The sequence below is a fragment of the Aphelocoma coerulescens genome (assembly GCF_041296385.1).
Source record: "Aphelocoma coerulescens isolate FSJ_1873_10779 chromosome Z unlocalized genomic scaffold, UR_Acoe_1.0 ChrZ, whole genome shotgun sequence".
Classification (NCBI taxonomy): Eukaryota; Metazoa; Chordata; class Aves; order Passeriformes; family Corvidae; genus Aphelocoma; species Aphelocoma coerulescens.
In genome coordinates, this window is record NW_027184085.1 from 1,548,610 (window position 1) to 1,562,474 (window position 13,865).

The 13,865-nt window shown below is 44.7% G+C and overlaps 1 protein-coding gene across 2 annotated transcripts in view; it reads left to right on the forward strand.

Annotated features, from left to right (window-relative positions):
• Nucleotides 1–13,865, forward strand: part of MYO5B (myosin VB) — a 158,145-nt gene that overhangs the window by 90,602 nt on the left and 53,678 nt on the right. For both annotated transcript variants that reach the window (XM_069001860.1, XM_069001861.1), the window contains exons 18-20: nucleotides 8,852–8,963; nucleotides 10,460–10,671; nucleotides 12,461–12,617. In XM_069001860.1, coding sequence (XP_068857961.1) covers nucleotides 8,852–8,963; nucleotides 10,460–10,671; nucleotides 12,461–12,617 — 481 coding nt within the window. The remainder of the gene's footprint in view (nucleotides 1–8,851; nucleotides 8,964–10,459; nucleotides 10,672–12,460; nucleotides 12,618–13,865) is intronic.

The following is a 13,865-nucleotide window of genomic DNA, read 5'->3' on the forward strand; positions in this document are numbered from 1 at the left end:
AGGCCTAATAAATCAGAAAACATAGACTATACATAAGTCCTGAAGATGACAAGGGCAAATAATTCTAAAAAATGCATCAACTGCATTTTAGTGCCAAGCAGCTTTGTGTTAATGTCAGCAAAGCCATCAGCCTTTTTATATGGAACAAAGAAGTTATAAATATGCTCAGTGAAGAGTCAGCTTAGTGTGATGTGGAGCACCATGAGAAACTCCCTGTTCTGGATTTTGGGGAGGAGTGTGCTACTCTCACCTCCTGCAAAGCTGCAGAGGGTTTCTGGCAGCCGAGGGCAGCAGCTGCATGTTGAGATGAGGTGGGTCTCCTGCCCTTCACCTCTGTTGGCCAGTGACCTCCATGGGCAGGCCAAAACTGGGGATGGGGCTCTCCCTGACCAGCTGAGTCCAACTACTTAAGGAGGAAGAAGGGAAAATAGAAGAAGAAGAAGAAAAGTCTCACGGAAACCAATTTCTCTCTGTCCTCTGCCGGTGTGGAAGGGTGGAGGTCTGGGTCCTCCTGTTGGGAGTCTGACACTGTTAGAAGACCCAGCATAATCTTTGGCTCTCATCTCTGAAGTCTTGAGGGCTTCTATGGAAGTAGCCAATAAAAAGCTGCTCCTACATTACATGATCACTAAGTCATGGTGAGGAATTAAAAATCCCAGCCCATGGGTTGTCTTTTATTACCATCTTTGTTGCCGGACCAAATCTGACAGTCCTCTTGTAGTAAAAGCCCTGAAGCAATGAAAAAGCTGGTTTTTTTCACATGGAAGAGGCCACAGAAGAGCAGTTCTTTGCTCTCCAAGCAGGCAGTCACACTGCCCAGCGCAGTCTGGGCCCTGGCTCTGCCTGGTGGGTCCCAGGAGAGCTTGGGGAGCTCTGACCTGAGCGCTGTGTGTTTTATGAGGTTTGTTACTGGTCTTGTCATGGCTGCACGGATACCCTGTTCCTCTCCATTCATTATTATCCTACAGATTTGTAGTGTTTTTCCATTTCCATTAACTGCAGTTTAGTCTCTACAGCACTGAAATCAATGTAAGATGAGTAACTGGGGAGGGGGAACAGAGGGGAGAAACCTCTGCAGCACCTGGAGACCAGCCAGGCTCTATTGACAGCAGATAATTGACCAGTGCAGGGACTTCTCCACCCTGACACACTCCGAAGTGATGCTCTCAGCTCTGCTTGCATGCTTTTGGTTATGAGATCTTTTCCCAGGACGCTAAAAATGCAGGACTCTTCCATCACTGCAACTTGTCAGCTCTTGTTCTTCCTCCAGGGACAGAAAAAACCAAAAGTGTGCAAGAAGCTATTTCATCCTTTCAGAGTGACCTTCTCCAAAGTTTGTGATGCTTGAAGGACAGATTTTTGTATAGTTTAATATTTCTAGGAGATAATTGTTTATAGGAACAGCTGTGCACTAAATAAAATACTTACTTTGGGCTCTGGTAGTTCTTCACCTTCCTTACTCACAACATTCCAGTCTTGAAAATCCAGACCCAGGAGCTGGACAATGTCATTGAAAGGTTGTGAATAATGTGTGTATTAAAATTGACTTTACAGACCAGCTTGGGAAAAGGTGCTTCCGCAGGATCTTGTTTTGTAGGAAAAGTAACAGACTTTTTAGTTCTTTCTGCAGTTTTACTTGTGATCTCTCTCAGTTTTCATCACAGTGTGCATTGATTATTCCTCTGTATTTCCTTATGTTTTGAGACAAGTTGATTTTATATTGCTTGATTAAGGATAAATCCAAAAAGGAGAGTCATTGCTTTAAATTTAAACCCCATGTGAAGGCTCTAAATTTGGAATACTTTAAAATAATAATGGAAAACTTGATCTTCATGACTTGCTTCGCTTGGGTGTAAGCAATTTACCTGTAAAGCAACAGGGAATTTCCCAATTTGTTTATTTCAAGGTAGGTTTTATACAGAAACAATAGAAAAACTCTTACTTTCATCCTGTAATGGTTATCTCTGAATATATTCCAGCATATTGTCACAAGAGTAACTTCTGAAGGTGATGTGGCTTTGAGTCAGAGATCTCTGGATAAAACCACCTGCTGCTGAAGAGTTCAGTGGTTTGAGTCTTTAATAATTTTTTTACCTCTAAGAAAAGAAATAATTTTTCATACAAGTTGTAGCTGTTGAACCCGTGAAAGTCACAGAGATCTGAAGCCTTGGGCTCCCCACTTAGGGTGTGCCTGGGTTTATTTTACCATTTCCGTGGTAGGCTGTGCTCTGGCTGTGTCTGAAATAAATTGAAAATGTATCATTTGCTTTGAAATGTTATGCAGCAGTTAAGAAATGTATCTGTTAGCATGTACATAAATGACTATGATGAATGGACTGTCTGAGGTGTGTGTGTAGTAAATCTATCATCATCTTCCCCGGGTAAAGCGTGGAAGATGTCTGTGTGCTGTAAAACCATTCATCTTCTTTACAGAAACTGGCTGCATAGAGATGAATCTACAGAGAACTGATTGGTGCAGATCTCCATGAATAACAAAATACTCTTTAAAACAAGTTTCCAAATTGGTTCTATCAAAACTGTACGTTTTTTTCCTGCTGGTTATGGTGGTTTCCAAGTCAGTGGTCCAGCAGCAGTGGTCTCCCACCATGCCATCGCTCTGAATAACCTCATCACTGCAGTTCTCTCTGAAATACTCTCATTGTAGTTATGTATTTATAGTTTAAGTATCCTTGGCGTTTGGCTGCTTCCTCTGGTTGCTGGAGCTCACTGTCAGATGCAGCATTTTTGTATCAATTCAGTGTGAAATCCCAGCTGCTAAACTCTATAAACATTAAACACTTACAATTGAAAACTGTCATGGACATCCTTGGATATATAATTTTTTTAATAGAATGTGCCTTTAGCTGTCTGGCTGTCATTTCAGGATAACAAGACCTATAAATTGCTTTGGCTACCAACAGTTCTGTTTGCCCACTCCTGACAAAGGTGTAATATGTAAATGGAGGGGTTTTCCCCCCTCGTTCTTCCCTTTGAATATATTCCAGCTAATTTCAAGCCAGGCCAGCCTGCATGTTTTAGAGCCAACTGAAAGGCAAATCTGTTCTGCTGCAGTAAACAAGGCAAGAGAAATTTTCTCCCTGAACTACAGTTTCTAAAAGAATTTGTAGTGGTTTTGTCTAAAATACTAATTACTGTTTACCTTCTGTGAGATAAGAATTAGGAGAAAAGCAGAGCAGGCACTAAACTTGAAAGAATATAAAGTTTATTAACAGACCTAAAAGAAGAAAAAAAATCATACCACACCTTCAGAACTCTTCTCCTCCTCCCACCTTTCTCCCTTCTCCCAGTGACAATGTACAAAGACAACCCTTCAGATGTTCAGTCTGTTTACCACTTCCATAATAACCTTGTTCAGTCCATTTAGGAAGAGGAGTCTCTCTTGCCCATGCTATGAAAACAGTATCACAACGAGACAGCCGCCTGGGTTGGTTCTCTGCTCGCATCATGTGAGAGTCCCCTCCCACGACTTGCAGCTTTTCCCACAACTGCTTTCGAGGGTCCACTCTTGAATTACTGGGGTACAGTTTTAAGGTTGAGCCATTCAGAAACAAAAGTTCTCTTCACCCATCTCTGGGAGCATTTCATCTCTAAGAACAGAGGCCCTTCTCCTTCCCTGGGAGCAAAGGGTCTTCTTCATCTTCATCTTTAGGACTATCTCTGGGAGCATCTCTAGGAACTGAGGTTTTCTCCTTTCCCATTTGGAGCAAAAGTCCTCATTGCTTCCATCTCTCCCTGTCCAGACTTCTCATGAAATTACAGCTGCTTCAGCATCTGCCTATCTCAGCGCAGGTGCTTTTGCTCATGAGTTGAACGCTCCACCTCCCATATCTTCATGAAATTACAACAGGTACTCTGATGTATCATAGCTTTACAACAGAATTTCAGCTTTAAGCATCTCCTCTCTCTCTTCCCTCAGGTTTTCAGCTCTTCACAGCACTAAAAGGGTTAATCTCACCCAGGCGTTGCAGCTGGAATGTGGCTTATCGCTGTTGGTCACCTGATCCTTTGCCGACAGCGGTGCAGCTTCAGCTGAATCTTGGCCGAAGTGGAGAGGGGGAGCCGAGCCGCTCAGGGCCCATCGCCTCCAGGATGGCCGTGGCCCGGCCCGGCCTGGCCCGAGCAGGGCCTGGGCCGGGCCCGCTGGCCCCCACATGGGGCCCACAGCCACCTGTCCTAGTGCTGGAAATGAGAGAGAGCTCTGTCCAGAGTTTGACTATTCTTAAATGTGGATCACAGAGGTGGTCACAATTTTAAGTGGCTTAAAAAATTGTCCATATTCAAACTGGCCAGCTGATAGGTTCTGTTAGGTCACAGAGGAAGCTGTAAGCACCCCTTTGCAAGAACATCACTTCCGAGACCATGCTTTGCTAACCCATGACAGAATTTCATGTCAAATCTTGGCTCAGAGATTGAACCTGCACCCCTCCAAACATGTTTTGACTCCTCTGGAAAGATCAGTATAGTCCAGCTCCTTCCTGCTTAAAATATTGACCCCTTCAGGGGAGGATGCCACATGGTGCTGCCAGGATTTCTTACATAAAACTGGCTTTTCTCAGCACCTGGGATGGTCTTGGGTGATGGGGACAGTGAATTTGTTTACCCTGAGTGGAAATATTTCACATTCAGGTATTTTAAGGCACCAAAAGAAAGCATATTATGGTTAAGAGTTTGAAGCTTTATTGACCTATTACACTCCTTTCAGCTGTTCACTCAGTGCAGCTGATGTAACATGGCTGTAGCAACCCTGAAACAATGGGTTGTGGATATTTTGGGCAGTTGCTGACTGCTTGGAAAGATGCTTTTTGGAGGCTTCCTTAGAATGTCACCCACAGTTTCCTAACCATGCTCTCCTTTTAATTTGACATTGTAATAAACCCAGCTGGCTCTGCTCAAGTTCATAACCCCTTGATTTTGGGCAGAAGCAGCCCCTTTGCTTTGCACCTGGCTGCATTTTTGTGGAAAACATCCAGATCTGGTTTAAAATACAGAAAAAAAAATTGCTTTATCTGTGGTGTGTGCTATGGATTATTCCCTCTGTTTCCTGCAGATGACAAAGATTTTGCTGGCATGACCAAGTCTCAGGCTCCCAGCCAAGCATCCTCCTTGCTGCTTGAACCCAAGGAGGGTTTTTTCCACAGGCAAAAGTTATTTTCCTGCATCCTTCCATTCCTTTTATTGCCTTTTCCCCTTGGTGACCTGTGCTGACATCAAAGCAAAATTCAGCTGTTTGAGGTTGGCTTGATCTCAGTTTGAGTAGCATCTGCCCCATCCTTTGTGCCTCCTTATTCCTCTTTCTCAGTTGTGCAGGTAAAAAAATCCCCCTGGTTCCAGCTCTTTTCTCTGCTCCCCTTCTCTGGATCTTAAAACTTGATAATAATATGGAGTTGTATTTATTTAGTGTCCCTTGGTGGTTTCCAGCCCCCAGCATTGAGATTGCACATGCTGTGTGTTGTGTGGCAGCATCGCAAGCATCTGAGATCTGTTTTTCATGTGACACCTGTCATCAAGTTGAACTTGCTATGGAAGGTGTACCCTTCCCATAATCTTACCTGACCTGCTAAGCTGTGGGGTAACATGGCACATCCTTTGTCTCCTGCTGGGAGTCAGTGTGTGGCTTGGCAAGTACGAAATAAGTTTTCTTTTTTTGTTTTCTTTTTTTTTTCTTTTCCCTTCCAAAAATGAAGACATTGTACCTAAAAAAGTAAGCTGGGTGTGCAGAAAAGTAATTTTAAAAGTGTGCATCAAAGCACTGAGCTTCAGTATTTCTGCACTGGAGAAATCTCCTTTGCAGGGCTGGGGGATCATGTTTGTTTCTCTCCAAGCACATAGTTGTAAGGAAATTTTATACAGCTTTGAGCCTCGAGTGGTTCAATGAGGCATGTTACATTAAACCTGAGTGCTTTAATTGTTCCTTTCTCCTGGGAGGATTCTGTAGCAGCACCTATGATCCCCTGCAGCTTTCTTTCGCTGGTGAACTGGGATGGCAGATATCCCAGTGAAACTCCTGACGGGCTGGCTGAGCCCTGGTGTGGCAGAGATTTTGTCTTGATGCTCCATGGACAATGATACAGGAGCAGTGTGGTGTCAGGGCTGTCATGTCCTGGTACTCAGCGAGGGTGGTGAGAGCATGAGTGAGGCAGTTCTGTGCTGTGGAGGTGCAGCGTGGGGCTGGGAACCTCTGGGAGATGTGGATATAGGGCTGTGGATGCCACCAGTCATGATAAACACCTTGGCAGAAACCAGGGGGTGTATTCCCTGACACTTCCAGTGTCTCATGTGAGACTTACTCCTGAAAAGTGAATCATTTATATTAAGGATGGAGGCAGAAAATCAATTTTTACCACCTTGGGAAATGAGAACAACAGGCTCTGGAGAAAGACCCACTTCATAGTGACTTATGATCTATTTTTAAGGGATTCCTGCAGGTGTCTGACTCTTGTTTGTGAGCAGCTGTGGGATCTTCATCTCTGCCTTGGTGCTGGAAGATGATGGATTTTGCTTTCTGCCCAGCTTGGACCTGTGCCCTGAGTTTCATGTTCTGCCTCTTCACCATCTGTTCTTTGCTGGAAGAGCCTGGGTGGCACCTGCAGGGTGATTTCTTTTCTCCAGATATCAGCAGTTAATAATGTCAGTGCCTGAGTTGACACTGGCAGGATAATGGGAATACTCCCTCCTTCTCTCTTTCCCTCTCCCAAGCTTTCCCTGACTCGAGCAATACCCAAGCCAGGCAGGATGTCTCCAGCCTTGTGTGCTTGGCTGGGTGCCTCAGGCACTGCATGCTCTGCTTCTCCTCTCAGGTTTGATCTGGGCATGCTTGAAATGAAAACGGGTTTTATTTGCACAATGCAAAACGGGAAATGTAATTATAAAATGGAGGCACTGAGGAAGCAAAGAGAAGGCACATTTAAGTTAAACCCTACAGGACACAAACTTGTAGTCTTGCATAATCTTTGTATTCAGTTTTCGCCCCAGAGGGAGCTCCTCATAGCTGGCATCTTAGTTTATTTAGTGATAATCCAGTACTTTTGGTTATTTGAGGGTGGGTAGCAGTAGCTGCCTAGCCTCAGGACTAGCCCACGTAGACAGGAGTTAAATCAGTACTAAATCTGGCCGCTCCAGAACTAATCTGAGCATTCTGAGCATGGGAAATCCTTTCATCACAATTTCCCTCATGCTTCTGCCTCCAGGAGCGCCCCCCTTTTGCCTTTGGTTTCAGGTGCAATCCTAAGGGTTCTCTGGTTTTTGCCATCCCATGTTCTTTGCCAATCCATGCAGGAGTTACATGTGGCTTCCCAATCCTTAACACTTTTTTTCCCCTTTTTCTCTCTTCACTCCCTTTGCAAACATTTCCTTCTGCTGTACTCTTTTAATTAGAGTGTTGCTTTTAATCAAACTGGCTTTCCTCCCATTGCCTTTTCTGAAGTGACACAAAACTCTGTTGGTTGTGTATTTTGAAATCAGCAATATGCCTGTCTTAGCAAATACCACAGATTCCAGCCTTCAAGGTGTTTCATGAGAGATGGCAGCAGCTGGAGTAGATGATTGTGCAGGTCCCTTCAAACTGAACTATTCTGTTTTACGAAGTTATTTTGTAGAGCTGGCAGCTGTGACTGCTCAGGTGGTCTCTCTCAGCCTCACCACTGCAAACTGGCCAAGACTTGTCACAAGCATTGCTCTGGCCCTTTGCAATTTATTTTCCCTGCCACACTTAATCCCCAGAAATAGAAAAATAAGAAGAATTTGGTGGAGTAATGCAAAAATTAAGGTATGCTTGGGGCTTCTGGGTGGGGGGGATGTTTCTGTACGGCAGCTCTTCACACAGTGTGTTCTTGTCCTGGTGGCCAGAGCATCCATACAGGTGAGGATCACAGGTGGTTTTGTTGAGTGAGGGCAGAAATCAAATTCTCTGTGGTTCTCTCCAGTCTCCCTTTGATGTTTGTTATGTGTATTTTGTTGAAATATCAGTGGTTGTTTTGGACATTGCTGGAAAAGCCTAGTGTTAATTAAAAACTCAGGTTTTGAGGGGTTTATAACTCACTGTGTTAATTTAGAGAATGCTGAAACTTGGCAGATGCTGAAGCAATTTCAGGATCCCAGTCTGCAGGCTCTGCATCTATCACCAGTGGCAGGAGATGATATTTCCTAGCAGTAGGATACAATGCTCTAATTCCTTCAATTAGTGTTGCCTGTTTGGAAGCTTTGCTGCTGGAGACAGTGAGGCATCTTCCAAGGGGCTGCTTTGTCTTTCCAGAGCCAAAAGATTTTGTGTTTGTTTGAAGGGCGTCAGTCACAGACCTCAACATGGAGCAATTAGTGAGTCAATTGATTCAAATTAATATTCAGTAGAGTTTGGGAACACAAAAACCCAAGGAATATCTATGTGATTCATTGCCTATAACTTTATCAAGATTGCTTTTTAATTTTTGTTTTTGGGCAGTCAAGAGATCCGTGATTTCTCCAAAGTTAGATTCTCCTTTCTGATGGGAGCAGCATTGTTGCATTTGAATGGTAGAGAACAGCAGATCGGGAAGCACATCAGGGGTGAAAACAGGGTGATCTGTAGCCTTTCTGTTCCAGGCTGAAAACAGGGTGATCTGTAGCCTTTCTGTTCCAGGCTAGAAGGGCCCTGACATGATCATTTAGTGTCTGAGATTGGGGCCAGGCTGGGGGTGAGTAGCTCCTTTTGGGTGGCTTTGGTCCATGCTGAGGGTAGTGGTGAGAGATCCCTTGAAATATTTCACGTTTTGACTTCTCTACGACTCGCAAGCACTTTATTTTAATGAAATAGTGCCCAGCATGCAGAATAACCCAGTGTGTGCTTTGCTTTCAGGTGGTCCTACCCTGACTTTTTCAATAGGTACCGCGTGCTTATGAACAAGAGAGACCTCTCTAAGAATGACAAGAGGCAGATCTGTCAGACCCTGTTGGAAGACCTCATTAAGGTGAGCTGGGACCAGATCTTTATCAATGATTTTAAAAGTACAGAACTCATGGCTTTAATGTGGTCTGAAGTTGCTCCAGCTTCACCTGCTGCTCGTGCAGCTGCTTCTCCACCCCAGGCAGCCTGGGAGTTTTCCCAAAAGGAGGGAGTCTTGCGAGGAGGTGGCAGGAGAAAGTGGGACATGGCATCTCTTGCTTGTGGTCAAGAGGAACAAATAATTTCGGTGCTGGTGAAGTCCAGAGTTTGCTGTCACTAGCTGGACACAAATGACTGGCCCCTTTAAAAACATGTGTCCCCCCAGCTCCTCCTTCTGGTTTTGCCTAACCACAGCTGGAGCACATTTCAGAGGTCCAGCCTAGGACAACGTCATGAACTTTAGTCAATCATTAAACGCCTCTTTGCACAGATGAGTGGGAAAAGTGCAGTAAATGCCGTATCCTGATGTGGGGGAGACTTTCAATGGCCCTGTGTGAAAAAAGCATCCCACAGATTGGGACTTTTTTACCATAAACTAATCAGAAGGTTTTTGCCACCTCTCCTTACCAAAACTTTACTACTTGATTGTATGCATTGTTTTTAAATTGCAAATGTGCATGCAAAGGTTTCTTGCTGTTTAGTGGCTCAGAATGTGCCCAGCACCTTAGACAGGTTTTAATGTTTGATCTCTTGTTTTCCTGTGGGATTTTGAAGGATTTACCCAATTGGGTTCCTCTTTTTGCTTTTTACACCCCGTGTTTCCCTTGGCTGCAAAGTCTTTTGCAGTGCATATATGATTTGTAGAAGTAAGCATGCATTTTCAAGAAAGAAATCTTTAATCTTTGTGAGAAAGAAATTTTTTCTGGAAGTGCTCTGGTGTTGCATTTCTAGTCTGGTCTAGTGGAAGGTGTCCCTGCCCATGGCAGGGGGGTTGGATATACATGAGGTTTAAGGTCTCTTCCAACCCAAACAATTTTGTAATTCTGTGATTTCTCTATTTACATAAAACCCAACAAATAAAAAAAAAACCCCCAACCCAAAAAAACACAAACAAACAAAAAAACCCACCAAACCCCAAAACCAAACCAAAAAACCAGCACCACAAAAACTCAAACCCCAACAACAACCAAAAAATCCCCAAAGCCAACTGACCAACCCCCCCCCGCAAACCACAGAAAATCCAACCCAAAACCCCTTCAAAATTTGTGTAAATATATGGAGTTTAAGACTGAGTCCTAGTGCTGCATTCCTTGATGGGTATAATATATATGCTCAAGTATAGTAAATCTAATAAGTCTAATGATACCTAATAATGTCTAATAAGTCTAATAATTGAATAAGTCTAGTAATGGAGTCTAATAATATCTTCATTACCCAATTAAGAAGAGATGTTGAGTTGATAAATTTGATTCAAAGTGGTGTTTTCACTTTGTATCTACTGATGAACTTAAACAGAAAACAAAAAGAAAACAAGTAATGTTTGCCTTAATTAAATGTAGTTTCTTTTATGCTTTTGAAAAGGATCCAGACAAGTTCCAGTTTGGCCGTACCAAGATCTTTTTCCGTGCAGGCCAGGTGGCATATCTGGAGAAACTGCGAGCAGATAAGTTCAGGGCTGCCACCATCATGATCCAGAAGACGGTGCGGGGCTGGCTGCAGAGGACCAAGTACCAGAGGCTGCGACGAGCCACACTTGTCCTGCAGCGCTATGCCCGCGGGTGCCTGGCACGCAGGTGGGTCCTGGGGAGCCCCAGAGAGGGGCCAGCTGGGAAGTCAAGTGTGAAAACACCTCTGCTCACCTGTGTTTTCAATTTTTGCATCTTCTAGATCTTAAACTTGGGGATTTCATAGGAGGAGCTTTGAAAATGCTCTGCTTGCTTGAAAGCAAGATGCATAATGTATGTGTGGATAGCACTGTGGTGAGAGTTTCTCAGCTAAAGTCAGGACTTATTTCTGGCTCCTCTCCCCAGTTTTGTTTGAGGGCAAGAGGTCATAATTCTTTGCCCCAAACTGGTTTCATATCTACATTAGTTTAATTTCTGGGTGCTGGGCCAAGGTCATAATGTAGACAATCTGGTTATAATGAGATGAATACAGTACTCTGAAGGATTTATGTAAAAATGTTTCATAGAACTAATATTCTCCTGGAACTGCCTTTGGTAAAGGGCATTTAGATCAGCCAGGGAAGAGCCGTCTAGTTGGAAAGCACTTCTCCCCTGCAGGGACCAGGTTTGTGCCTCTGTGATGTCCAAGGGGAGTTCCCAGGATTGACTAGCTGTATCCTTTGTAATGAGGAAAATCACTCCAAATCACTGGCAGCGGGGCTGTGTACAGTAGAGAGTAACAGAGCTCAGAGTTGACTCTTTCTGTGCAGGAACCTCAAGCTCCCTCCTGTCAGTGGCTTGCTGGGGTTTATGTCGGTAACACTGCTGGAGAGTGAGCTGCTGGTGGTAGGTGTGGGGTGGATGTGAGGGAGCAGTAAAGCAATGGAACAGTATCCCAACACACTGGCCACCTCCCTTCTTGTGCCCCTTATTCAAGTCAGACAACCAGCATAAGAACATCAGAGATACCAGCTGAATTCGTGGTGGTGTGGTTGTGAAAGGGGTTGCTGCCAGGGAGAACCAGCTGCTGCAGAGTTTCTTCTACATAATTTTTCAGTTCCCCTCTTCGTGCAGGGTTTGTAATGGATGGCATTGGAGTAACTGCTGCCTCTTCTCTTTGGAGACAGACCATCTTTTATCCTCTTCAGTAAGCCCTGGCTCAGTGGGTCCTAATGAGAAACCATTTACCTCAATCAGAGGAATATATAAACCAATCTGATGTGGCTCTTAGTTTTGATACACTTTTCACAAAATAAAAGAAGTGGATCAAATTTCTGAATAATGCTGCATGCTGAGAGCAATAAATGAATCACAAATTCAGTAAAACAAGCTAATTATCAAATTAAATGGAAGGTTTATGAGGATTTATTAACTGGTGTAACAGCAAATTGAACATGAATTCAGTTGGAGAATGGGAGCAACGTGGTGCAGAGTTGACCACATCCCTCATTATTTACTGTCTGTGAATTGCTTGAGGCTCTACTCAGGAATGTTGCCAAAGCAGTGTACACCAGTTTAAATGCCAGATCAGTTTGCTGCTGTTTTCACTGAGTCAGTAGATACCCTGAGTGACATGTGCTTTTTATAGTCAGGGAAATGATGGAACCAACCCGGGTGCTGACTGGTGCAAGGACGCAAGGCAGAGAATTCAAACCAAGGAAAACGTGGGGAATACTTGGGTTTAATGCTGTTTGGGAACAATGAGGTGTGCTGATTTGTGGTTCCAGTGCTCCTGGGTTCCATGGCTGCTGTCTGGTAGCATGGAGGCTCTCTTAGCCCAGCTGTTAGGGTGCTCATTCCTGAGTACCATCAAGCCACACTGGACAAAAGGTTTTCCTCTCTGCCTGTTTTAAAACTTACTGCAACAGAAAGAAGTGGAGTTTAGTTTCCCTGCTGACCTTCCTCCTGTGCATTGCAGGCTTGCTGAGCACCTGAGGAGGACAAGGGCTGCCATCATCTTGCAGAAGCAGTACCGAATGCTGCGGATCCGACGGGCTTTCCAGAGGATCCGCAATGCCACCCTCACCATCCAGGCTTTTGCTCGGGGCATGTTTGTCAAGAGGATTTACCACCAGGTACACCTCCAGGAGGGTCTTTGCATGAGGAGAGCCTTTATGTTTACTTCTGCGATGTGTTTGTAGTGGCGTTGTTGATGTTTGTGAAGCTGACAGCCCCTGGTGTTGCCGGAGAGTTGACGGTGACGGTGAGCTTTGCTATTTAAAGCTGTGCAAGCAAAAGAGATTTTGGCAGCAGCACCTCAGCGGAGCAGCTAAATGGAGTTAGTCACTGTGGTGCTGGGAGGCATTGTGGAGATCTGGAAATGTCATTTGATCTAACCTACGCTTTGCTAAAACCTCCCTGTCCCACGGGGTATGTGTCAGAGCTGCATGCAGGGGCTGCTCCCGGTAGGGTGGGAAGACAAGGAGGGTCTGTCATGGAAGGTAATAAGTCATTTATTGATAGAAATATCCCTTCAATTAGTTCTCTCCTTTAGCTTTCTGTGTTAAACCAGAAGCTGGACACAAAGAATTTAGAGTTTGATGACAGCAGTAATACAGTGAGAAATCATTGAATCTAGGGGTGGTTTGGGTGGGAAGAGACCTTAAAGATTACCTCATTCCGCCCCTTGCTATGAGTAGGGTCACCTTCCACTGTCCCAGGGTGCTCCAAGCCCATCCAGTTTGGTCTTGGACACTGCCAGGGATCCAGGGGCAGCCACAGCTGCTCTGGGCACCCTGTGCCAGGGCCTGCCCACCCTCACAGACAGCAATTCCTTCCCAATATCCCATCTGTCCCTGCCCTCTGGCACTGGGAAGCCATTCCCTGTGTCCTGTCCCTCCATGCCTTGTCCAAACTCCTTCTCCAGCTACTATCTGTCAGGAAACTGAGAACAGCTTTGGGGAATCTTCTGTCCACTGCTCAGATTCTGGACTGTGCTGGTAGTCACCTAAACTGGTGCCTAACTGGGTTGTGGGGCTACTCCACGAAGTGAGAGGCATCACGAGGGGAAACCCTGTTCCTGGGAATAATTGAGGTTACCTGGACACCTGGTGACCTCCCAGAGAGACCACAGCTGTCCTTTGAGACACAGCAGCTGGTGATAAGGAATTTGGGCTGCCACTGCTTTTTCAACATCTACTTTTTAAATTGGAAGCTTCTGCAGTGGGAGGCAGCTGGTCCAGCAGTTAAACTCTCTGAGATTCAAGGCCACCCAAATCTTAACAAGGTATAAAGTTGGCTGAAGGCCAGGCCTCTCTAATTTGAACACCCTTAACCTCTGGAGCACCTGGGTATAGATGTTGGATATAGGTGTTAGTTCCAGT